This window comes from Falco naumanni, chromosome 2, assembly GCF_017639655.2.
Source record: "Falco naumanni isolate bFalNau1 chromosome 2, bFalNau1.pat, whole genome shotgun sequence".
NCBI classification, from domain to species: Eukaryota; Metazoa; Chordata; class Aves; order Falconiformes; family Falconidae; genus Falco; species Falco naumanni.
Genome location: NC_054055.1, coordinates 98,074,374 through 98,101,107, shown reverse-complemented (window position 1 = coordinate 98,101,107; position 26,734 = coordinate 98,074,374). Strand labels below are relative to the sequence as shown.

Below are 26,734 nucleotides of genomic sequence, written 5' to 3'. Positions count from 1 at the left end.
AAGTGTGGAAGTGTTCCAAATAAGTTCCTGATCACATTGAAACAGATGCAAGCATTATCTCAGCCATGAGAACAAATTGATGTTACATATTCTTCTGATGGCGATTTAGGACACAGTAAGAACTTCTCCCTGCAACCTTAAAGATGCAACTATAGTTCATCACAGCTATAGCTTTTTTTGTGCATCAGGGGGCACACCAGTTGCATCTGTATTTTACTTCATGTTTGTTTGTCATCTTGCATATTTTTGCTAGTTAGACCACCAGTGCTGTGATAATTCAGACTGTTGAGTGAAAAACCATGGGAAATCATGTAAAGGAATTTTGAAGTCAACTGTAGCAAAAATTATCTGAGATTGAAACAATATTCATAACCAATTTCACTTCTTATTTTATGAGCCATGCAGTATGTTTTGCATATTTTCATGATTTTAGGAGACAAGCCATCTAGGAAAAAGCAAGATCCACAGATCAAAGACTTGGCAAACAACTTTGTAGATTATTTCATTATGCAACCACCCTTCTACACCAAACCCAAAAGCAAAAGAGCTGCTTACAGATGGCCTCTGATGGCATTGTTTCCCTCACTGTATTTGTAAGACACATTAGAATGATTGATAGCTTAAGGAATGTCCAGCCAGACCTATATTTCTTTCCAACAAAATTAGAAGTGTGATCTTTATGGGTTTATCCAAATGCTTCCTCCATCTCCACACCCCACATATACAAAAAAAAAGTTAGTTGTGATTGTTTCCCACACTCAGCTGACATACTAGATGCTTCAGTATGAAATTATTCAATCAGAACAGAAAATTAAATCTGTTTCAGACTCACCCCATCACTCTTTTGTCTCTTACATATGATTTACATAAGACAATGAAAGCCTGTTTTTTTACTGAAGCTGGGGAAAAAAAAAAAATAGCAACATAAAGCATTTTCAAAGTTTTAGTTTCACAGAGTAAGAGAAGGTAAAGCATTTGATTTCCTATGAATCAGATTATTATCTATTATATTCTAGGTCACAGTACAGGAAATAAATATTACACCTTCATAACAGTTCACATCTCTGCCATCAAACTTCCACCACCATCACTAAAAAGACTGAGATGATTTACACAGCAGCATGTGACAGCTTTAGCCAATGAAAGGGAGAGAGTAAGTGGGTAGAGAAGGGGATGAGAAATGACTTTTGACTTTTTTGTTTTGATTCTGCATGTAAACATTGAGAAATACTGGTGGATGAATAAATGCATTAGCTTGGTATTTCTGAAGCTTTTTGAGACGTTCTTTTTGTGGCTATGCTGCTTTGATGGTCATGTCACAAATGGTGCTGGTTTTGCAGCAGCAAACTGAGAGCTGGTGAGGGTTTTGGTTGCTCTACCTCCCTCATACTGGTTACCTGTCCCTTGGAAAAGACTCCAAAAAAAGGACACACGTTCAGTACTCATCTATCTTACTTTACAACCACCCTTAATATTTACCAGCATTAAATTTTATTAATTCTGTTGATTCAGAAGAGGAAACTAGAATTAATCTCTCCCTTTTTCTTTCTTTCTGTCTTTGAGACAAATGTTAAGATGCTGTACATTAACCCACCTGGTCTATGCTAACACTAGCTCTGAATACTCATCAGCATGAACCTGACTATATTAAAGTACCAAAGTAATGGTTACATGCAGATTTAGATTTTCAAACGTATATAACAAGAAACGTATATAACAATACAGGTATATAACAAAACAGGCATTTCTGATTAGGGATAGACAATAGATATAATTTCATTCTGAAGTCCCCTATACTATTGCAAATACATTTTACTACATTATATATCAGCTCTGCCTGCACTACTTAAACAAGAAACTTTCAGTCTGACTTCAAAAATTAATACATTATATAAAACAGATCTTGTGCTTAACTCCATGTAATAACTTCTGAACATTTCTGGAAAGACCAAACTGCCTAGTAGGATAGCAAGGAATTAAACAGAGCTGCAAGAATTAGGGAAAATACTACATAGCCCACCTATTTCGTTATCATTTTCTTGCTTCATTACACCAACTGTTATCACAAGACGTTACACCAATACACTGCTAAAGCCTACTCTGTATTGGTATCCATGTAGGAGTTTACTACAGTCAACACAGTAAGTGTTCATGACAGACCAGTACATGTTAAGAAAGTTAAAATATTTCATCAACCATTATTATATTTAGAGAACACTAACTGAAAACAATCTACTGGAGTAGTTTCTAATGTGTAAGAAGAATCAAACTCTAACTATCTGTGGGGCTGGAAATCAGGAGCCAAACTATGACAGAATTATTTCACACCTATCAGTTTATAATTGTGTCAGTTATCATCCAAAAGAAATTAAAAAGATCGAAATTAATCCAAATAAGTCTAGACCAAGGGAATATATATTACATTATGACATTGATTATTCTGTAAATATCTCAGTAAAGCTTCCACTTCAGCAAAGCCATTTATACTAATACAGCATAATCCTCTCCCTGCTTAGCACAAAGAAACGTAATCAACACATAGTTATAACTAGAAGAATCTGTGAGAAGGGTTCATGATTTCCTCAGAGAATAATATAATGAGTCCTTTTCATCATTGTGTTATTCACTACTCTTTCTTTGGTGTACTGAGATCAGATGTCATGAAAAATTATAGACTTCAGTGGCATTATCCAAACAGACACTAGTGACCAGGCACCCAAAATGCCTGCATGTGTATCCTAAAAATAACTTCCCTACCTTCTTCTTAGTTTTACAAATAAATTTAATATAAGACTAGGACTAACATTTCACAAGAAAGCAAGCCTCCCTTCCACCAGCGCTGTCCTTGGTTGCTATTCTGTTAATATCTCATGTACTCGTATTTCTTTCTTCTCTTTCTCTCATTCTTGATTTACGTAACATTGTAACAGATTTGAGTTGGTGCAGACTCCTAGCAAAGACACTGGACAGCAAATGTTTCCTATATTCACTGAAACACTTCTTCCTACAAAGGCAGATGTAGGAGACAAATAATATTTTAATGTCAAACAGCTTTCTTCACGAGAAAAATTTCAATTTTTAGATAAGCCTGTGTACGTAATGCCAAACTTATGGAACAGAATTATTTTTCATTACAACAGCAGACCTAGTGGTATCTATGTACTTTATTAACCCTGAAAAACTATTTCCAGCAAAGTCCATGACAGGTAAATACCATTCCATTTTTCAGATGGGGAAGTTAGAGAAGAGAGAGAGCACAGAATTTACCAAGACTAACTGAAGTATATCAGCAATAAGAACATGTGTCTCTCAACCCCAGCTAAACCAAAAGAATTTTGCTCCTACCTGAGTAACAGTCACCTATAAGCGATTCATTATTTAAAATCACTTTCTGTCCCTGGATGACAGCATGGATACCCCCCAAGCGTTAAGTACTTGTTCAGATTTTGCCATGATGATACCCGTATCGCACCTCTGTGTTCTGTGTGTTTCCTTTGCAGCACAGAATACTGCACCCTGAGATCTCCTCAGGCAGGTGGGTCTTTTGACTTTTTCCACTGAAAATAAGGCTGGTTAGCAAAACATGTAAACTCCTCCAAACTAACTTGTTTTGACTGAAGTAACAGAATGGAGAAACAATATCACAGGGATACTGAGGAGAGGGAAGAAGCGATAAACACCTGGGGGCAATAACCCCTTCAGTCAGAGTATAAAACCTAAAAAAGTGTGGTACACACACCAGAATCTGCAGCCCAGCTTGAAGGAAAGATAGATATTACGCTAGTCTAGAATTTATCTAGTTAGCACTGCACTAACCTGAGTTCTGAATGATCGTTAAACGAATGCTCACAGTGAGAAAGCCCAACCAACTGAACTTGAGGAACAGTAAGAACAGATGTTGAAGGTAAATTACAAGTTCCAAAGGAAAGGAGAAAAAGGAGTTAATTTAGTTCTCGTCCACTGACTTACAGAAGTCTGATTTCCCACACTTACCAGCAGTAAGTGTGAATGTAAATAAAAAACCCAAGGAAACTACTTAGGATTTAGCTAGTGTCCCAAATTAAGCCCTGGCATAATTCTATTTAATGACAATATGGTCATTATCACAACTCAGTTTAGAATAAAGCGTATTTTTTTCTGTATTCCTCTTATAACTCTAAATCACACAGGAAGTACAAGCAGTGTCCCCCTTGTGAATGAAGTCTGCTGCAATTATAAAGTGACCAAAGAACCATCAGTCCTAGCTGCAATACTCCTCTAATGAATGCTAAAAATTAAGCAACGATACCTTCTTGCAGCTCAAAAGACAGCCTCTGCAAGCCTAAAATTAGTACATATCCCTCCACCAAGGCATTTTATCTGTTCCTTTAAAAAAAATCACATCAACCTGAATATGAATTAAATGCTGCTTCTCTTCTTTTTTCTCTTTTAAACAAAATCTGCATTTCAAAGGAAATATACAATTTTATGTTGGATAATGAAGACAGTATCTGCCAACTCTTCCTTTTGTGTTTCATGTTCCCTATCTCCCCTTTTCAATTTTGCATCTTAAAACACCTGGTTTGGCTCATAAGAAACACACTGTCCAAAGAAGCACATACTACAAACAATCAGAGGGTCTAATTTTTTCTTGGTATATTACTTCATTACCTATAGCTGTATCACAGAATAGCTGAAGTTGGAAGTGACCTCTGGAAATCATTTAGTCCAATCCCCCCTGCTCAAAGCAGAGTCTACTAAAGCAAGTTGCTCAATATCTACACAGAGAGAAAGGCTGCTGTTGTTATAAATTCTTTTGTACTACAGCAGTAGGCCCATGCTCTGGTTGCATTAGGACCCTATATAACTAGATGCACAAAAGCTCTATCAGAAATAATTTTGTGGCCTGATTAAGCTTCCCATACAAATAAAAACTATTCAACAAATGACTACACCACAATATAAATAATAAAGGTAACTGCATTCACCAATATGCTCAGCCTTCACAGAATACGTTTCACCATAAGCTTCCAAACAGAAGCAAACAGTAGAGATAAATTAAATGATAATGCCATAACAAGCTACACAGCTGCTCCATTTTAAGGGTAGGCCAAGTGCAAGATGTGAGTATGCTCCAGCATGGGTATGCTTGGGCACAGGGCACTACTTGAGGATGAACTTTCAGACATGAACTAGCTACAGGACAAAAAGACAACTAAAGAAATACTAAGGTTTTAGTATTTTTTTGTTGTAAGTTCAGCCTAACTAGACATATCAGTCACTAACAGAGATTGAATCTATTCTATAAAAGTGACATGAAGTTTAGTATTGTCCTAGTATTTTAAACCGACATAATCCCACAGTAAGATACAGTTTACAGTAGATGCATAGACATTTTATCTAGACATTCCTGTAAATAGCACTCTATAGGTTCTAGGAGGTCAGGCTGTAACCACCTGTAAATATTTCTGCACCAACGAGGAAAAGCAAATCCTGAAGTCATATGAACTGTCATAAGTAGAGCACTACTGTTTAGCTTCATAACTGCACTATCTGCGGTGAAGGTACTCAAAATTTAGCGAACTTCAGTGCTGTTCCTTACCACACTGACACTTCCAGAGAAAATTACACTGACTTCCTTGGGGACAAGATTTTACGTGAAAAACATAATAGAGAAAGCATATACAAGTGTCTCTAAATCAGGGCCCAAGTGGAGAAATTTATGATGGATGACCACAAATCTCCTTTAACAGATTTCTAGCTTTCCACTGGAACCTCTCACTGCACAGTCTCTTTTTAAATGCCTAAAAATAATGGCCTCTCAAAGTATCCCGATGGCTGTCATTATTGCGGAAGACTGGTTACATTCAAAAGTAAACACGGCCATTTTGAACGTAAGCTTGACTGGACATTTATAAAAATATATACTCTAAACCAAAAATGAAAATCAGGATGACTCTCTCAAAGTGGTTGTTTTGGTTTTTTTTTTTTCTGTTGGAAAAGTTTTAAAATACTGTGTAACGCTAAAGAAGCCAGCAACCACAAAGCTCACAACACCTCATCTTCACCATTTCAGTAGCTCAAAGAAAGGCAGCAGTCCCAAACACATTTCAGTATGTGTCAGGCCACAATTTTCTCAGTGTGGTGTAGTCTATGTTCCCTGCTAGAGTAAAAGCAACTTTTTGTGAAGCAGCAAAAACAAGAACAGATACAGATACAAAATTTTAAACTTGCACTTAGATCCAACTAAAAGGTACAGTTTTCAAACAAAAAAAATCTTCCCCAATTCTTCCCTTACAGAGGGAAGGATGCCTCTACTTAGCTGAATGGACTCTGGACCCAAGGGAAGTAAGATAAGTTTTCCCAGGAAAACAATGGTTCAGGATGAAAGCTGAAAGATGAGGTGACGTGATGTGTGGGACTTCTGGAAGCCGAAGATGCCAAATGTGTGTTCTCTTTTTCTGCCTTTTCATGGCAACTCTGTCTAACAATCAAAGCTACATCCTTGTAAATGCTAGCAAAAGTGATGACAAAGGTTAAACCCAATCCACATATTTGAAGAATCAAAAAGCTCTCCAAGCACACAGCAGTTTAAAAACAGTTTAAGTGGAATTTAAAAAGAGAAATAAGCACATTTGAGAATCGTGCATTTCAGCACAGTTAGATGCTGGTTTACATAGATAATGCAGCAGAAATAATAATGAAAAATCTTCTATCTCTCCCAGACACCAGCTGCTACTTTATGTTATTTTTTAAAAGCTCTGATATAGGAAAATACAACTGGACTTGAAATATGAATTCTGTATAAAACCAGACATTTCCCTACCCAAGGTGGTTGAGTAAAAGCCTCCATCATTAACCAGTCACAAAGAATGAATATGTGTGTGTTTTTCACAGCCGTCTCCTGCAACTTCCAAGTGGAAAATCACTGCAAATTTGGAGCCCACTTGCAAAATCTTCAACTTGAAGGGAGTTACTGCTGAAAGAAGGCTTTGTATCACTGCAGTGTCTTGACTTTCACTGAAATTTTGACTGGGTACAAAGAAAGGAAAGCCCCAGGAAATTGCTGTGCTGGATTTGTCCAGTGGGAGTGTGACCAAGTAGAGATCTCTGGATTCAGGTCTCAAAAAAAGCCTCCCAAGTCAGATGATTGCATGTCATTGCGAAAAACAATTAATCTGCTTCAGTGATATTAAAGACTATTTATTTTCAAAGATATAGAGATACATATTTTCTCAAAGGATAATGAACAGGTTCAGAGCATAGGAACAGGTAAAAAACAAGAAATAGTTTCAGTGCTTTTGGTAACAGTCAAAAACTACGGTATCAGAACAGATTCAGGTAATTAACATCTTGAAAATATATCACAGTAGCTTATGTTATAAGATCTAGTAAAAAAAAAATCTTATATCGCACATAAATTTGACTAAGGGGGTCAGGCTGGTATTTATACATTTGTACTGAAATTCCTATTCAGTGCTTTACAATTTTCTTTCATAAAAATTTCCAAAACATTTTTACTATTTCACTCTGTAAATCAGTATCACTGATGTATTTGCCATGTATTCTGCAAGTAGAATATAACTGGAATAATATTTTTTAAAAACAACCTTTTTTGAGAGATCCGACTGCATGTCATAGTGTTCTGTACTAAAGGGCACAGGAAATAGGAAAGAACCTGTTAAGATTCTGATTCTTTAAAAGAAATAAAAAGAACAGCAAAGGAAGAAAACAACAGAAGGTTATCTCTTCACCTGCTTTTCCTTAAATTAATGTTATTGAGGGAAGGAGGCGGGGGGGGGGGGGGGGGGGGTGGGGTGGGGTGTGTGTCTCCTCCCTTTTTTTCTTTCTTCTGTGGGGAATGCTATTGTGCAATAAAAATGTCTGTTCAGTAATTTGTCATGTGCTTTGAAATCATTCCTTTCAATATAACCTTTTGTTAAAATCAGGCAGAAGAACATAATTCTTTCTGCAGAAAGGCACAAATTAAATTTCTAATACACATTGGGTGGATGAGTTCTACTAACAAATTGCATTATATGAGCATTAAGATTTATAGTTGGAAGATAAAGATATTTGACATATTTAGATCATTCCTTGTGGTGTAAAAATTTGAACCAGCGTACATTATCACTTTCATATTCTAAAGCTTAAATTTAGTATCTCAAGATCCTCCTAAAATGGATAGCATTTGACAAATGTTAAACTTTGTACTTTTAGAAAATCATTCCTGCTTTCTCATTTTATGTGTATATATATTAAAGGGGAGATAGCAAAAAATACATTCTGAAGTATACACTGACTTAGAACCTAAAATCTTGTCTCCTTTTCACCCACCCCAGTATCACCTACAAAGTGGACGTGCTACCATAACCCTTATTTAGAAACAATGTCATATTATTGGAAGTCCTGCATAAACACAGACTGCAAGGCTGGACTTCTATGACTGCCCTACATATTTCAGTAAGTCCAAAGAAGTTTACAAACCTACTTCTTTAAATAAAAATGTCCCTCTGCTTTTAATGGTCAGATATTTAAACAACTTCTCGTGTCCTGAAGTGCAGAGACCGTGCTGCTAAGGCCTATATTTGTGCATATAAATCTCTAATCTGTCAATCCAGTTCCCCATGAATAGTCTATTTAGGTTGGGTTTAAAGCAGTGGGAAGTCGACCTACACGAGAGAGTTCTGTTGTAAAATGACCGGAGGTCAGTGTTATTATCTCTGTAGGCTACCAATGGTGCATTTGTTCCACCCTATGTATGAGTCATTCATTTATAATAAGCTCCACTGCGCTTTGAAAGTGCTGGGAGGGATGCGTACAGAAGCTTATCTTCTATCAATTGGCTGAAGCACAAGACAACTCAAAAAGAGATGTCCTCAGTATTTAACTGTTCGACTAGAAGATGATTAACTTTGTTATAAATAAAGACTTTACACACAAATCCTAGTAAATGTATGCTATAATCACACTTTCTATTCAGACAGCCACTTTGTTATACCACTTCCTTCACTTTTGAAGTTCTCATTGTTTATAAATACCTACTGAAGATGTACATTGTCAATAGAAACTTCCCATTAAAAGCAAAAGTAGTTAGAAAACCAAGTTTAAGCAATATCATTAAAGTACAACCACATTATCAGGATGTGATTCTATATCCCAGTGTTTATCTTTCACACCTAAAAATTAAATAATCCAAATAAAACAACCTCAGTATTCAATTGAAATTAAACTACATACAGATTTAGGTTCAGATTTAAGTCAGATTTTCCAGAGACCCTACAGGAGTTAGATGCAAAAAAACCATATGGTTTGAACAGAGTGGAACACTTCTCTTTTATAGGTTTCTTGAGGGAGTGAGCGAGGAAGGTGAAAGGAAAACACAATAAAACAAAACAATTTCAGAATTCCTGCTGTTTGCTGTGGGATTCATGCAAAAAAAGTATTCTCCTACTCAACATATTTGTACAATGTATTTACACATTAGCTCAATTCATAGTTATTTATAAATTATAATGCAGAAGCATTATTTAAATGTTTCATACACTCTTCTTATGATGCACTCTTGTCAATCTTGGAATGCACTAGACAATTTAGCTGCTGTTATTTTTTCCTAACTTAGTCCATCTCCCCCGAGGCCTCTCCTTAAAAGCCTTTCCACCTGTTCTCTTTATAAGATGTGGCATTTTTAGATGGTAGACCACAGAACTAAAGAGAAGTTAGTTAAGGCTTTCTTAATACAAGACACAAAGGTGTCAAGACAGATAAATTTCTGTGGTTTTGTCTTGAAAAGATATAGAACAATACAACTTGGCAGCTTGACAATTCTTCCAGGCTTTGTTTACAGTTCTTGCAACATTCACAATAAATGAGATCACCAATCAGACAAGGTCAGAATATCATGCTGTCCAAATGCTGAATAAAATACAGCATGGAGCTTGCACAGTGAATGTCACACATCATTACAGAGAAGCTCATATTACTGTAGGCATACAGTACCATACATCAGTAGTACTTAGATTTGATGCAACATTTACCACTTTGACAGACCACCCTAAAATAACTACATATATAATTTATTTAAATAAGAAAATATTTTTCTTTCCTTTAAAAATATTCCAAAGCCATGAACAGAAAGTGTAATCATTTTTTTGAATTCATATTCCTTCCAGTTTACATGATGTCTATTTTCAATTCAAGTACCAAATGTGGAGTAATTTGCAAAGCTGAAACAGTAGAATACAAACAAGGGGTGGAAAGGTCAAAATAGGCCTGACATCTTTAAAGGCCTTCTTCTCACTGACAGACTTCCCAAAGCACAGTGCTTCTTGTTAAGTAAGTGTTCCTTTATTGTCTTCTTCCAAGGTGTTAAACAGCTCTGTACTGTTTGATAACCTGCCATCACCCAACAAATGTTAGCAATAAAGAAAAAATGCCTACCCTTCCAGGACAGCACCATAAACCATACTCAAGAGCTTTTACCTAAATTCACTATTAAATAAAACTAGAATAAAAAGTACAACTTTCCACAGGAAAAAAAGCAAAAACCAAACTGTAATGCACTTAAAATGTCACTCCAAACTAACAGATCAATCAAGTGAGTTTCTGTGCAAACACAAAACACATGCAGCTGTTTGAATTGCACTGATCTACCCAGAAAGTCGTGACAACTTGAGGGAAAAACACTTCAAATTATTATGATATAAACTCTGCTTTCTTTTTTTAATTCCATGGCAAACAAACCATTTTATTAATACACTAAGGTAGAGAAGTAAATCCACAGATCATTTACTGACAAGGGGAAGACTTTGTAGGCAGATGGCAGTGGTGCAACAAGCCTCCACTAGAATGATCCTGCTGGTGGGGCAAGAATGATCCCTGCAATTTGTTGGCATGTGGGTATGTGATCTGCCTACACCACTACGCTGCCTCTTCACTGCCCCTTCACCACCATACTGTCCACTTACTCTTTTACAGAATAGCACCAATGCATTTAACATTTTTATACGATCTGCCAAAAGTAGTTTAAATAGCCATTAAGTGCATCATACACTTCACCACTTTACACTTTTATATCAGTATTACATTTGACCATCTTTCTACCACTGAACCAGTAAGGAGGAGGAAGAAGAGCTGCGTTTCTAATTAATTCAATCTTCCCATATCAGTGATTAAAAACATTCATGTATATGAATAGTGTTTGAAAATCTATTTTCCTGTTGATGTCTCCTGGATTAAAAAAAATAAAATAACATCTTTAAAGAACTGCATATAGATACACCCACTTCCTTACAATAACTACTTTCAAGTGCCTTATAAAATGAATTTGCATAATGCTGGACCCAGGAAAAATGAGGACAAATAAGCCTTTCCCTGAAGATGATGATGACCTACTTACTTGCCATTTAAGGAATTAAATTCTTCTTTCTGCAGTACTGACAAACCCTTATTAAACACAGAAAACACGAAAATCTGATGATTTCTTCTACAGCCAGATATTACTTTGAATGAAGTAGTATTGTGATTTTAAGCACCACCATTATCCTTTAACAAAAAAATCTATTTCCAAACAATAAAGCTGTGTTATTTTAGTTCTCCTGGTTCCAGTTTATTTATAAGTAAGGGTAGAAATTAAACCACATCACTTTTTAAACATTAATTTGTTATTCAAATGTATTATGTAACTACAGATTAATTTTAAAATATTCAGTTATGAAACTGAAAGATTTAATTCATCTTTTGAAGAAAACGAGCAATTAAAAGGTGATTATTTTCTGTATCATGACCCCACGAAAAAAATTAGGTTACGATTATCATAGGAGTTGTGTAAGATGACGCAAAGTGAATGACGACTTTGGATGAAGAAATTGTGCAGCAGTAACAGCTGAACTATAAAGAAACACAATACTTCTGTCACGCAGGTACCTTCAATGATAAAGAGGTAGGAAAACAGAACCCAAAGTAACATAGGGACAGAATAGATCTCCAGCAGAAAGATGGTCTGAAACACCAGCTGGTTTTTTTTTGCTGAGCCAATGGTCTTCCAAGGTGACAAAGTCAGGTTTGGTAGTGTTGTCATTGATTTAAATAGTTATGTGTTAGTTCTCATTGTCTTGGAGCTTTTTTACAGCTACAGCTCTTAACCTTCCAAAAATCTCACCCAAAAACCTCCAGTTCCATCCCTTGCTTGTAGCCCTTTAGGAGCTTTACCTTCCACCTGCTGAGTGAATAATGATACCTTCAGATACCACTCAACAATATGGTCCAGACCCAAACAAAAATTAATAACTGTAGCCAGACTGATCTCTGTCTTCTGGGTCTGACCGTACCTCCCATGAGCCCTCCTGCCACTCAGAAGCAAGCACAGCTAGTTGTCCTCCTAACAACAGCTGCATGAACCAGGCCAGGAATCCGTTCCGGGCTCTGTATTGTATTCTCAGACTAAACCGAAAGAATTCCAGACATTAGGAAGAGCAACACATCAGAATCCACATGACGCTAATGCCTGGTTCAAGTGGACATAAGTTGAAAACAATGACAAAGTGGCAACTACTGTTTAACCAGTATCTTTGTTGTTTATTGGGGCCAACAAAGTGTTCATATTTCTGTAAAACAAAAGTAAGTCTACTTCCCTCTCAAAGGAGTTCAAAATTCAGTAACAATAAAGCTAAACATATTACATAAATCATAAAATTGGGTTATTTAATTCCTAATATGAAACAGCTTTAAAAACCAATTCTGCAATCCTCACTCTGGAAAATTTCTACTAACTTCAGAGGGTGCAGTTCAAATCTGAAGTCCCATAACTGAATTTTATTTTTACATTCATGCCCTGATTTATTGTGGATATTTGGATTTGTGGATATTTAGATTTAACATATTTTCAATACAACAATATTACCTCTGTGAGAAAAAATATAGGCACCTGTTTTCTTTATCCAAATTCAGAGGCTGTGAACTCTGACATTTGCTGGAATCCAGAGGTTTCACATCTTATAAGAAGCACAACAACAGATATTCTGGGTTAAAGATTCTTGTTCATAAGTCCGTCTCCTGGTTCACGCTCCAAAGGAAAAATTCCTTTCCAGAATTAATTACGGCAATCCTTTCATTTCTAAATACATAAGCTGAAAACACCTTCCTGAAAAAGGAAATCCTTTTATGCATACTTGCACTAGCATCAAATAGTATAATGCTGAATAGCTATCCTTTGCCTTCTTTCATTTTAGTGTAGTGGATCCTGTTGGTATTCCTGCATGGGCAACTCCGTAGGTTGAACACGAAAACGAAACGCCTTACCTCTTCACATTTCCTATACATGTTAAGCACGTATGTCAACGTTCAAGAAATATGGCTATGATTTTCCCCTTCACTTTACACTCCAAATAACTATTCACTTGCATAAAATGAAGCAGCAAACCAATTTTAAATTGGAATACAGCAAGCAGCCTTTAGACCCAATTGCAGGTAAGTGACTTCAGAAATGATACAGTATTGGAAAACAGGCCTGAGTATTGGAAAACAGGCCTGAGTATTTTCCTGTCACTATCTCACTTTTGGGGATTTGCATCTGTATAGTTCTATGCTGACTCTGTGTTTAAATTCTTCAGGCCATTGCAATAGCTAAAACCACTTGATTTAACTAAAAATCAGAATGCATGTTTGTAATCTATATAGTAGGTGTGATTATTACGAAGAACTGTCAAAACCAGTTGCCTTGACCTGTTAACCTGAGACTACACCCCAAACTGACTTTATGCAGAACTTTCTACAGAAATTCAATGAGATCTGCTTAAAATTCATGATAACGCAAAACCAGCCCTTTAACACCGCACCCTTTCAGAAATATTTTTGTCTGTTGTGTATAGTTATTCCAATATACAGACAGTGCCAAAACGGAATTAACTCTTCAATGCCTGATCAAACGTCACACTTTATGTTACAAAACAAAACCTACAATTTCTGTTTTAGGACAGACCATGCTTCTGTGCTCTGATAGTTTCCCAGTTCTTTGCAGGCACTCAATAGCGGAAAACGAACACAGGTCCCAGTTCCAGCTCAATGCTTTCCTTACAGCTCAATGAGTGAGTGCGTGGAGAAAAGGGTGCCTACATCCTTGTCTGCATGCCTCAAAGACAGTTGCCTTCCTCTCATCCCAGTAACCTCAGCTACCCAAGCACATTTTTATATCCCTTTTAATACTATGGTAACGAAGAAACCCCAAGGTAGGTCACCTGAAAAAGCCCAGTCTTGCCTTATGGACGGATATAAAGCTTGTTTAAAGTTAGTATTCCTTACTTCAGTGGATTTTGACTAATGCCCTGGGTCTAGTCAAGCAAAACTCCTTTTAAAGTCAAGGCTAAGATACAGATATACGTAGTTTTCAGGCTCTGTGCCTTTACAGTGGCTTGAATATATTTTATTACTACATTAAAGGTCAATGCAAGTACATTTTGTCTTTGTCACTTAAGTAGAGCTGTATTTGATCTAACTCTGCAGTTGTCTCCCCCAAAAGGAGAAAAGGACCATACATTTAAACAGACTATTACAGCCTCTTTTGCACCTAGAATTAATTAGGTTAATGAAATGTCATTTAATAAGATAAAATCAAGATTCTGATCTCAACTGCAAAGTTATAGATTTTGTATAGATTCTCTGACTTATGACAGCTATTAAAATTTCAAAACACTAATTCATGCAGCTGAGCTCAGGGAACCAAGACTGTATTTGGGAAATCAAAATCTCAAATACACTTCCATGTTATATATTTCCCTCTGCATATAGAGTGCGAAGTTACTGAAAGATGAGAAAAAAATATGTACAAGCTTTGAGTAAACTGAGTGGTGTGACAGACCTGGGAAAACTAAAGATTTAGAAGGATAAATCTGTTGCTTGTTTTCAAGCAGATTTACTGCTAATTTTCCTTAGTCTTAGTGGTACTGTCTGTCTTTACTGTCTGACCAGTGTTGTTCCAGTGATGATTTGCCTTCTGCTAGATGTTACTTAATAAACTGCTTTCTAGATGACAAAAATTTATAGTTCATTAGGCTGCATAGCTCCATTGCCATTTCAAAAGTTTCTAGGAAGGGATTATTTTTGTGCTCAAATACCTCTAAATAAAGGGTTCTGCAGTCTGAATATCCCTGGATTCTGAACAGTATTCACTGAAGCGGATAAAGCTAAGTTAAAGAAGCATTTAGTGCTTCAGTATGCCAGCTTCAATAAATATCTCTTGGGTATGTGTGTGTGTGTGTGTGTGCACACATGCATGCGCCCACGCACACACTTCTCCTTTAGCTGTAGTGTATGTCTGTACATAGTGTAGAGTATGCAGACTTAAGGTCTAAATCCAGCATTTGTATTTCTGAGATCAGAATTGAGACTGCTATGCTTTTATCCCCATGAAGCATTGGCACAGTTCAGTCATTAATGACAATTTTGTGTCCTTTCACTATGAAATAGAGTTACTTAATCTTTGGCTAGTTATTCTCAGCATTGGCTCAGTTTGCTCAGTATTCGGTAGTTCAAATTTCACACAGCATAGTGATCAGACCTGCTTAACTCTGTTAACAAAGTAGACCAAATACAGCTGGCAAGAAAAACAAGCTCCCAAAGAGCCAACCTTTTCTAAAAACCCACAATGAAGATCAATGAGAAACTAACTCAGCAGAAATCTGCATCAATGGCAACCTGGGGTACAGGGACAGACAACCAATATGATCCTTTCCTCCCTACCGATCATAAGGGCTCTAGCAGTGGTGATAAATCCTTTACCAGAAGAAAAATAATAATAACTTGATTCTAACCATTCATTCTAGAGACAGAAGGTTATCAGCAGGGCCATTCAAAATGAAGGCCCAGCAAAGCACCTTCCATCAAGGTCTGAAGTCTGTTTTTCAAGACAAAAACATTTAAGGTGAACAAAACAATAAACAGTAAGAGCTGAGAAACAAAAACTCGTATCTTGAAAAGCAAATACCCTTACGTTTCACAGTACCACACAAAAATAAGTAATAGGGCTTAAGTAAACTTCTTCTACCAGCAGGTTAGTCCAGACCTGTAGGTTTACTTACCTATGGAGAACCTATAGCTGGTAACACAGTATTAGTCTGGAAGGATGACTGATGTGATCCAACATGGAAGCTGTGAAGAATGTGAACCTTCTTCATTTCCACTTTTTTCAGTGTTCCATGTTCCAATACAACTATTTATTTGATACCCGAAAAATAAAGCTTGATATCCACAAATATGGAGCACTACATCAGAGGATTACAAAGTACTGTAAACACTGTTTGGACTGTAACTCTGTATTTGTCAGTTCTCAAGGCCCTTAGAGAACAAAGGGATTCCTGTCATCACAGCACATTTATACACTAATGCTTCTGTATAAACAAACACTGAATCACAAAGCTTTCTTCTATTTCCCCAAACACAAATATCCAGAAACTTCAGTCAACCTATTTCCTGACTAGAACAGCTTCAATTTTCTAACCACTGTGGTTCTCTCAGCCCCCTTTACCTTTTTATAGATGAATATAAAAAACCATCAAATATTCCATAAGTATTGCATCTGCCTTCTTACTTCTTATATGCTCACGATTATTTTGTCTATTTAGCACACCAATAACCTGACCAATTCTTATGAACTCTGATTCTATTAAATGGTTTTACCTTATCTTTTACTAGATGAAAGAAAAACACTCTCTCTAGCAGATCAAGGAAGAGTATTTTTTTTACACCCACTATCTCATCCTCTCATGGGTGGTACTTAAATCACGATAGGTTGACAATACCAAGAACCACTATTCCTCTTGAATTTTACAAAGCTATCCCCATCCTGCTGTAGCTTTCTTGTGTAAATAACAGCGGTTCAACATACTTTCCAGCAGAGATGCGAGTTTCCAGGCTAAGAAACCTGGAATGTTCCAGCTACGTCAGGCTAATGATCTCTCAAATGCACACTAATATGTTTGATAAAAGTCTCCCAGCATGTGTGCACAGAATGCTTACCATAAGAATGACAGTACTGTGCACAGGGCAAATCACTGACACCATTTCAGACTGAGTTAGATGCTGGAGGCACAAATTAAAACTGTGAGCTTTCATTTCAGTGGGCTTTGACAGATGGAAGAGTGCATCAAATCTCTAATTGTTTAAACCATTAACTCATCTTTCCACCTGCATTATCTTTGGAAAGAGCTCAGCTGGAAACCTGAAACAATTGCTCACAGACTGAATTCAGGAGTGCATATTATTCTAAACAGAAATTAGAGCCTCATGTTTGAAACAGTCTGTTTATTTGGCTGCAGCATTTGTATAAACTTATTTATCTTTATTTTCACATTTTCCTCTCAGTTCTGAAAACTCAAAAAACAGCCTTTCTGCAGAATCAATCAATCTGGGACCACTGCCTTGGCTGGTGGGAACAAGAAAGTTCTGTTGCAATTCACAGTGCGTTATGATGATCCCCATTTATCTCCAATCCTTGTAAATGCCACTGCACATGTAGCTCTGCATTATGCCTGCTGGTCTTTTGACTTTCAGTTGCTTACAAAAAAACCCCACTTCTGTTAAGAAGCAGTTAAAAAAAATAAAAAATATCTCTACTTCAGAAACTCTCTTGAAATGCCTTTCCCAGTCATTTTGCCCCCCCTTAGGGCTATAATACATTTTTCACTAAACCAGCATCAATGTAGGGCACTGTCATTTCATGTTACTCTCACTGGCATTCGGCTCTTAGTGTTGTTTTTACAGGGAAGCACCTGTCATGTGCTCAGCACTTCCAAATACTTGAGAACAACCTCGGCACTATGGAGCTCACGCTAAAAGCAAACTGGCAAAATGGAGCAGGAACAGCAAACACTATGCATTTACATACAGTTTAGCAAGACTTGCTGTTAATGAGATGACAGAAGGCAGTGGGATTTCAAGGACAGGACAGGAGCTTTGTGAATGACAGTAGACAGGAGTCATTTTGGGCTTGGAAAGCATAAGTAGAAAAGAAGAAAACATAGGGCTATGAATACCATTAAGGGACTGGAGCATCTGCCATATACAGAGAAGCTCAGAGAGCTGGGACTGTTCAGTCTGGAGAAAAGAAGGTTCAGGGGGATCTTACCCATGTTTATAAATAACTGATGAAAAGCAGAGGGAGCAAGCCTCTTCTTAATCATGCCCACAGACCAGGCAAGAGGTGATGGGCATTAATTAAAAACCAGGAAACACAAAAACCTTTTTTTCTGTGTGGGTGGTCAAACACAAGAATAGGTTCCCAGAGAGACTGTGGTCTTCATTTGTGGAGATACTCAAAACCCAAATGGACGTGAGTTTGGATAACTTGCTCTAGCTGGCCCTGCTTGAGTAGAGGCATTGCACTAGCAGATCTCACGAGGTTCCTTCCAACCTAAACAATTCACTGATTATTTGGTAGACTTCTAAGAAACAGGTAGATGGGCATACAGAATAGTGACAATACTGGAGAGAAAGTGGCAAAATACTACATAAAGATTTTCAGAGGGTAAGTTAAGGAGAGACAAGGATTTAAACAAGAATTATGTAAAGATTTGAAAGCTAAATCCAATAGCAAAGGTGAAGTCAGTGAGGGAATTCAAAATACAACATAAACCACTTTATTGCCATTGATCAAAGAGATCAAACCTCCATTGTGACATTGTTATCCTGGAAGTACTTAAGTCATCCCTGCAGACTGTTTTATTGGGCCAGATTCTGACAGTGCTTCACACATCAAGTAGTACCTTAATCCACACACAGCTGTTAGTGGGAGGTTGTTCAACAAACTCAGTGATTACTGTAATGCTTTAGTCCAAGTGAGCTAATCAGTGATGTCAAGATTGGAGGCAGCCTAGCTGCAGCGATCATGCACTTGTGGAGTTCACAGTCCTGAGGGATATGGGTCAGGTGAAGAGTAAAGTCAGGACCCTGAATTTTAGGAAAGCAAAGTTTCAGCTGTTCAAGCAATAGGACTCCCCTGGGAAACTGCCCTCAGGGACAAGGGAGCAGAACAGAGCTGGCAGATCTTCAAGGACATTTTCCATAGAGTGCAAGAGCTCTCGACCCCCAGGTGTAAAATCAAGAAAGGAAGGCAAGAGACAGGCATGGCTGAGCAGAGGCCTGCTGGTAAAACTAAAGAGCAAGAAGGAAATACACTGGCAGTGGAAACAGGGACAGGTATCCTGGGAAAAGTATGGGGATCCTGCCCAGTTAAGTAGGGATGATGTCAGGAAGGCTAAGGCACAGCTGGAGCTGAACTTGGCAAGGGACACAAAGAATAATAAGAAGCATGTCTATAGGTATGTCAGCCAGAAAAGGAAGGTCAAAGAAAGCATAACCCTCCTGATGAACAAGACTAGTAATAAAAGACGAGGATAAGGCTGAGGTACTCAACCTTTTTTTTGCCTCAGTCTTCACTGACAGCCTCTCTTCCCACACATCTCAAGTGGATGGACCTCAGGGCAGGGACTGGGGGAGCAACATCCATCCCACTGTAAGAGAACATCAGGTATGTGACCACCTGAGGAAGCTGAACAAGCATAAGCCTATGGGACCTAACAAGATACATCCCAGAATCACGAGGGAATTGGCAGATGTAGTTTCCAAGGCACTCTCCATGGTATCTGAAAAGTCATGGCAGTCAGGTGAGGACCATGGTGACTGGAAAAAGGGAAACATTGCACCCATTTTTTTAAAAGGGTAGAAAGGAAGACGCTGGGAACTACCAACCTGTCAGCCTCACCTCTGTCTCTGGGAAGATCACAGAACAGATCCTCCTAGAAGCTATGCTAAGGCACATGGAGGACAGGGATGTGATGTGAGACAGCCAGCATGGTTTCAGCAAGGGCAAGTCTTGCCTGACCAACCTAGTGGCCTTCTATGATGGAGAGATCACATCAGTGGACAAGGGAAGAGCTAAGGATATTGTCTATCTGGACTTCTGTAAAGCCTTTGATACAGTCCCCCACAATATCCTCCTCTCTAAATCAGAGAGATATGGACTTGCTGGATGGACTGTTCAGTGGATGTGGAATTGGTTGGATGTTTGCATCCAGAGCATAGTGGCCAATGGTTCAATGTCCAGATGGAGATCAGTGACAAGTGGTGTTCCTCAGAGGTTCATACTGGAACCAGTACTGTTTATTATCATTATCAATGGCACAGACAGTGGGATCAAGTGCACCCTCAAAAGGCCCTTTGAAGGTGATATGAAGCTGAGTAGTGCAGCTGACACAGCTGAGAGAAGGGACGCCATCCAGAGGGACTTAGGCAAGCGCGAGGAAGTGGGCCCATGTGTGCAAGATCCTGCACCTAGGTCAGGGCAACCGCCAGCATCAATACAGATGGAGGATGAAGGAGCTGAGAGCAGCCCTGCCAAAAAGGACTTGGCAATACTGCTGGATTAAGAGCTGGACATGAGCTGACAATGTGCGTCTGCAGCCCAGAAAGTATCCAAAGCACTATGGCCAGCAGGCCAAGGGAGACAATTCTGCCCCTCTACTCTGCTCTGGTGAGACCACACTCTGGAGCACTCAGCACAAGAAAGACATGGACCTGTTGTAGCAAGTCAAGAGGCGGCCACAAAAATGATCATTGGAATGGAACACCTCTCCTATGAGGAAAGGATAAGAATTGGCATTTTTCAGCCTGGAGAAGAGAAGGCTCCAGGGACACCTTATAGCAGCCTTTCAGTACTTAAAGGGGACTTATAAGAAAGATGGGTAGAATCTTTTTAGCAGGGCCTGTTGCAACAGGCCAAGGGGTAGTGGTTTTAAACTAAAAGACGGTAGATTAAGACCACATATAATGAAGACATTCTTTATGATGAGGGCAATGAAACACTGGAACAGGTTACCCAGAGAGGTGGCAAGATGCCCCATCCCTGGAAACGTTTCAGGCTGGGTTCAACAGGGCTCTGAGCAACCTGATCTGGCTGAATATGTCCCTGCTCATCGCAAGGGGGTTGGACTAGATGACCTTCAAAGGTTCCTTACAACCCAATCTATTCTATGATTCTAAGTGGATTACATAAAGGAGAAGTTATTGGTCAAAATAAACAAGTGGATTACATAAAAGAGAAGTTATTGGTCAAAATAAACAAGAGTGAAGCAGACCCTTCACCTGTGTGAGTCACTATATGCATATAGTCAGTGGGTTAATATGCATAAGAAAAAAATACAGTTGTGAAAATTGTTGGATGTTTTCTGCTTTTCTCCTGAACTCATATATTGTTGCAACTTGCAAATAAAATTTCTCCACTGTGTATCAGATGCAAATACTTCTGCAAACAAGAGATGCTTCTGTGCTTCCAAGTCCCCTCCGCTAACAAAGTAGCTGGATGTTTGCTGTCATCTGAACTTTACCACAAATCACCTCAAAGAGCTGTGTCACTAAACACTACAACCACAAAATAAAGGTGAGAGAACCCTTCAGAAAAAATGTCATCTGAGATATTTAGCAGAGTCACACTCATATAAACCTCCTCCACTGAGGTGCTCAGAAACAATGAAAGGGATCTGCATTTTTAAAAGGTTAGCTCAATCCCCTGCATTGCTTTGGAAGTTTCAGTTAGGTAACACAATTGTTTGACTTTGCATTGGAAAACACAGAACACCAAAGTTTGCCTGAAACAAGAACATTCTGCTAATGTTCATCTCTGCTAACAATTTGACAAAGTTTATATTTATTTCTTTTTCTAAACATAACACAGCTACTTTCATAAGGAAAATGTATTACCTTCCTAAGAAAGAATGAAAATATAAGATAGTATGACTGTAAAGTATATGTTAAGTAATGTAAAACTTAAACAGTTGTTGCATTTTGTATTCCAATATAATATTAATTTGTAGCATTCCTACACTGATTTAAAGAGACATAAAATCTTGAGGTGAACCTTATATTCACAATACCTTATATACATCTTATGTGGATTCTGTGAACTTGGGCATGCTCTGCTTTAAAAGCTGGACAACTTTTCTTGTATGATTCCTTCTTTGTTAGGCAGATACAAACCACTGGCAAACCCTTCAGATTACATACCATGGCAGCTTTCATAAGTGAATGAAAAAGAAAATTACATCAGGATCACTGCGGTACAAGACTCCCACGCTTTCCTTAAAAGACAATTCAGTTATGATGACACACATTCTCTGCACCTGTTTGGGTTTTTTTAAGAATTACGAGATTTCATTGCAGAAGTGCAACCCTTCCCAGTGTGGCACACCTAACAGGAAATGTTCCACTCTCTTCTTATACTGATGTTGTTAAACCTTGTTTTTACTACTGACAAAAGCGATCAACTTTGTTTTATTTTCCTACAATGGAACAGTCAAGAACAAATTGGTCCATTTCCAATCCCATTGATTTCAACAGAAGCTAAATCAGTACATCAGTAATATCTCGCTTTTTAAATGTAGGTAAGAAATTGTCATGTGTTAAAATCAAGGGTTAGCACCAGAATTTACATAGATTACATTATTAAAACAATACAGAGCAATGCTACGTGGATTTAATCCCATTTACAGTACAACCTTCACAGAATAAAACATAAGTATCAAAGTTAAAAAGCTAAATTTATTGTAGAAATACATTTCCAGGAAGATTAGACAAAAATACTACCTTCAGCATTTTCAGGTAAATTTCCAGTGGATGCATCTTTCATGATGTTTACAAACAGTCAGCATCAGTAATTCTACTTTGACCCACCAAAGCTGCCAAATCATTGTTGATTCTACCCAGGCACCATAGAAAGACTCTTGCACAGGAGAATCAGTTGACAATTAGCCCACCTACCCTCTAGTTTTTCAGGATTAAAGTGCTAGGATAGGACAGGGCATCAGTAAAGCCACTAGGATTTGTATCAAGTATTTTTTCACAGAAATTCACTGTCAGGCTAAAAATTAAATAACCAAACTGATTGAAATGTTGAATGTTGACATACCTCAGTGCTATTGGAGGAAGATTTTGAAGTGATTGACAGTTTTACTCTCTTATGACCAAAAATACTGAAAGAACGCAATGATACACCAGATTTTAGCCAGTGAAAAGTTTGTTAATAACCACAAAATTATATTGGTTTAACTAAGCTTGATATGTATCCTCAAACATGATGCCTTTGTCCTGAAAGAGTAAATCACTCTGGTTCAATTTTGGATATTTTCTTACAGATTGAGGTTTCTAAATAAAATAGAAACAGATGCTTCCGAAAACAGGCTGAGATGAAAAGCACTTAATCTACAGACAAGAGTCTGAAAGCAATTAGGTAACTTAAATGAGAAGGGGGAAAAAAGGACGTACCTTTGAACACTGTTTATGATTCTGGCACCAAGCAAGTGATCCATTGTTCTGAAAGACAAATACATGAAAATAAGTATTTCTTCAAGACTAGACATGATCACTCTAAGAGGTTTAAACAGAATAGACCACTCAGTTCTGCTTAGAGAATGATGTTGTGTCACAACACTAATACCAATCCTTATTCCAACACCCTTTTGTAAAAAGCTCAGACAAGTGTAAAGTGACCAGAGAAAAGTTAGAAAAGCATTTCTTCAGGCAAGGCTGGTAGAAAACTGACTGAAGTCACCTTTTAGCCCATCTTTGTAAACCCTTACTATCTAGATGGGCTAGGAAGCAAACAAAAGGTAATGCTTGTATTTAAGAAGTTCATAGGGATTGGTAGTGATTCATGAATGGAAAGCCCATTAGTCACATTTCAATACTGCACAATACTTAAAATAAATTGTCAAGGAAAGATAATGAACATCTTTGAAGTAAATAGAAAATTTAATTAAATGCAACATGAGTTTACCAAAAGTCAACCATGACAGTTTTATTTTACAATTTAATAATAAAGTGCATTTCCCAGATCAGGAAACAATATAGCTCTCATTTATCTTGACTGCAGTGAAACAGCCAATACAGTATCACATGCAAAATAATAATTTAAACTAAAGGAAAAGAGAACATGATGAGAACAGATAGATAAATATGAAACCAGCACAGGGGCAAACAGCAATCTCCTATTCTACTAGAGACGCTTCTGAAAGGTCAATTTTGGGAAAAAAAAAAAAAAAAAAACAGCCCAGAAAAAGAAGTGCATGACTTGCAGGATTGAGATGAAACAAAATACTGATTCACTTTCTCTATAATGGAAGATAAAAACAGCATCAGGAAGACCTGAGTGACTGTAGACTGAACACAAGAGATGTGACAGAAACTCTGCAAGAGTGCACGTTCATGTACTTAAGCACATGTATGTATTTCTTCCATAACCTATAAGCTCATACTCTGGAAACAGAACAGATGAAGATTCTGGCAAATTTGTTGTTCAGAATCCAACTACAATGGTGAGTCTATAAGGGAGTAAAAGGACATCCTTTCAGAAGAACTAGGCAATATATTGCCACAGGAATGAACAAATGCGATTGTACTATACCTTCCCCTTTGGCATTGACTATAGATTTGGCAACCAGTCTCCAAGGAAGAGCACCAGAATGCAAAGAACTAGCAGTACTATACTTTTTTCACTTTTTTTTTTTTTTTTTTTTTTTAAATAAGGGGAGATGCAAATAATGGAATAATATATATACATGTGCTGGTTTGGGCTGGGATAGAGCTAATTTTCTTCATAGTAGTTACTGTGGGGCTATGGTTTGGATTTGTGCTGGAAACAGTGTTCATAATAGAGTTGTCTTGTTATTGCTGAGCTGGGCTTACAGAGTCAAGGCCTTTTCTGCTCCTCACCCCACCAGCGAGCAGGCTGGGGGTGCACAAGAAGTTGGGAGGGGGCACAGCAGGGACAGCTGACCCCAAATGACCAAAGGGATACTCCATACCATATGACATTATGTTCAGCATGTAAAGCTGGGGGAAGAAGAAGGAAGTGTGGACATTCAGAGTTACAGCATTTGTCTTCCCGAGTAACCATCACATGTGATGGAGCCCAGCTTTCCTGGGGATGGCTGAACACCTGCCTGCCCATGGGAAGTGGTGAATGAATTCCTTGCTTTGCTTTGCTTGCATGCCAGCTTTTGCTTTAGCTGTTAAATCATCTTTATCTTGACCCATACTTTTACTCTTCCAATTCTTTCCCCATCCTGATGCAGGGCGAGTGAACAACTGGCTCTGTGGTGCTTACTTGCCAGCTAAGGTTAAATCATGACAATACATAACTTTTTATATATAGAAAAATCACACAGATAAAGCCAAACTTATTCTCTGGATGTACAAGAACTACAGTTCTGAAGCAGAAATATATACATCAGCATGCACTGCAACCAAGCCAACTTAGACCAGCTTATCAAAGCAGCCATACTCTGTTCTGATCCCAGCAAAGCTTAGAAGCTTGAATACAGTGACTTGCTACAACTACAAAGCCCATGCCTTGAAGCTGGATATCTCTTAGGGAATGTTTGAGGAGATCACATTTGTATGAAAACTACATACAAGTATGTAGTCACATCTTCACACAAGCTCCCAGGACACGGCCAGTAGGACAAGGGAAGGGATCATCTCCCTCTACTCTGTTCTAGTGATACCCCACCTAGAGTACGGCATCCAGCTCTGGGGTCCTCAGCACAAGAAAGACCTGGACCTGTTGGGATTGGGTCCAAGAGAGGGCCACAAAAATTATCAGGGGGCTAAAATACCTCTCATATGAAGAGAAGTGGAGAGTTGGGGCTATTCAGCTGGGAGAACAGAAGGCTCTGCGGTAGCCTTGTCACAATCTTTCAATCTAAAAAAGGGGGCTTAAAAGAAATATGGAGAGAGACTTTTTACCAAGGCCTCTACTGACAGAACAAGGGGCAACAGTTTTAAACTGAGAGGCTAGACACAGATTTGACATAAGAGTTTACAATAAGGGTGGTGAGATACTGGAACATGTTACCCAGAGGAGTGCTGGATGCCCCATAATTGGAAGCATTGATACTCAGGTTGTTCAAGGGCTTTAAGCAACCTGATCTCATGAAAGATGTCCCTTTACAGGGCAGGGGGAGTAGACTAGATAACTGGTAAAGGTCCCTTTCAACTCAACCATTCAGAGATTCTGTGATTCTATGACTCCAAAGCTTGTTCAAGTCACACACAGAATGACTGAGACTGGAAGGGACCTCTGAAGATATCTGCTCCAAATCCCCTATGCAAGCAGGGACACCCACAGCCAGTTGCCCAGGACCAGATCCAGACAGCCTTTGATTATCTCCAATGACGGAGACTCCAAAACCTCACTGGGCAACCTGTGTCAACGATCACTCACCCCCAAAGGGAAAAAAAAAAAAAAAAGTTTTCTTTTTTTTTTTGCTCAAAAGGAAATCTCTTGAGTTCTAGTTTGTGCCCACTGCCTCTGGTCCTGTCACTGGGCACCACTGAGAAGAGCCTGGCTCCTTTGCATCCTCCCTTTGGGTATTTATGTACATTAATGAGACCACCCCTCAGCCTTCTCTTCTGAAGGCTGAACAGGCTCAGCTCTCTCAGCCCTTCCTCACAGAAGATATGCTCCAGTACCTTCAACACTTTATTGGCCTTTCACTGGACTCTCTCCAATATGTTCCTGTCTCTTGTGTACTGAGGAGCCACAGAACTGGACACAGTACCCCAGCTGGGGTCCCACCAATGCTGAGGACAGGGGAAAGATGACCTCCCTCGACCTGCTGGCAACGCTTTGACTAATGCAGACCCAGGCACCATTAACCAATCTTCTTTGCTGCAGGGGCACCTTGCTGGCTCATGTTTAACTCCAAGTCCA

At 38.3% G+C, this 26,734-nt stretch overlaps 1 protein-coding gene across 1 annotated transcript in view; it reads right to left on the bottom strand.

Moving 5' to 3' along the window:
- Positions 1-26,734, bottom strand: part of ANOS1 (anosmin 1) — a 139,591-nt gene that overhangs the window by 85,459 nt on the left and 27,398 nt on the right. The window contains exon 2 of the mRNA XM_040582785.1: positions 23,287-23,334. Within this exon, the coding sequence (XP_040438719.1) occupies positions 23,287-23,334 (48 nt within the window). The remainder of the gene's footprint in view (positions 1-23,286; positions 23,335-26,734) is intronic.